At 59.6% G+C, this 381-nt stretch overlaps 1 protein-coding gene across 1 annotated transcript in view; it reads left to right on the top strand.

Moving 5' to 3' along the window:
* Positions 1–263: 263 nt before the first annotated feature.
* MLYCD (malonyl-CoA decarboxylase) overlaps positions 264–381 on the top strand; it is a 24,644-nt gene continuing 24,526 nt past the window's right edge. Inside the window, exon 1 of the mRNA XM_009647207.2 lies at positions 264–323. Coding sequence (XP_009645502.1) covers positions 264–323 — 60 coding nt within the window. The remainder of the gene's footprint in view (positions 324–381) is intronic.

Raw genomic sequence — 381 nt, 5'->3', positions numbered from 1 at the left:
GTGATTTCCTGTATTTACTTCAGAGGAAACAGATACCAGCAGGCCTGGCCTGGCCTTCCTAGGGCTGTGAAGTAACTCCCTGTCCCCACACGGCTCAGCTGCCCAAACTGACAGCCGGCCGGCTTCCGGGAGCCCAAACCTGCACCTCCCAAGACCATGGGGACAAACCTTTTTGGATGCCACCGGTCTTAAAACAGTGCTATCCTTGATGCCACACGAACTCTCCCAGGGCCACGGGCTCACCGTGGCGCCTGGCCTAGCGCATGTTCACCTCAGGCACTGGTGGGAAACAGCGGTGGGCAAGGGGAAAACGGGAGCGACGGGTGAGAAGAACACAGGGCTCAAGGCGCTGTACAGCTCGGGGAGAGACAAGCCCTGACC

This window comes from Egretta garzetta, unplaced genomic scaffold (assembly GCF_000687185.1).
Source record: "Egretta garzetta isolate BGI_Z169 unplaced genomic scaffold, ASM68718v1 scaffold39, whole genome shotgun sequence".
Classification (NCBI taxonomy): Eukaryota; Metazoa; Chordata; class Aves; order Pelecaniformes; family Ardeidae; genus Egretta; species Egretta garzetta.
The sequence above is the reverse complement of the archived record's forward strand: the minus strand, read 5'-3'. Positions and strand labels throughout refer to the sequence as shown.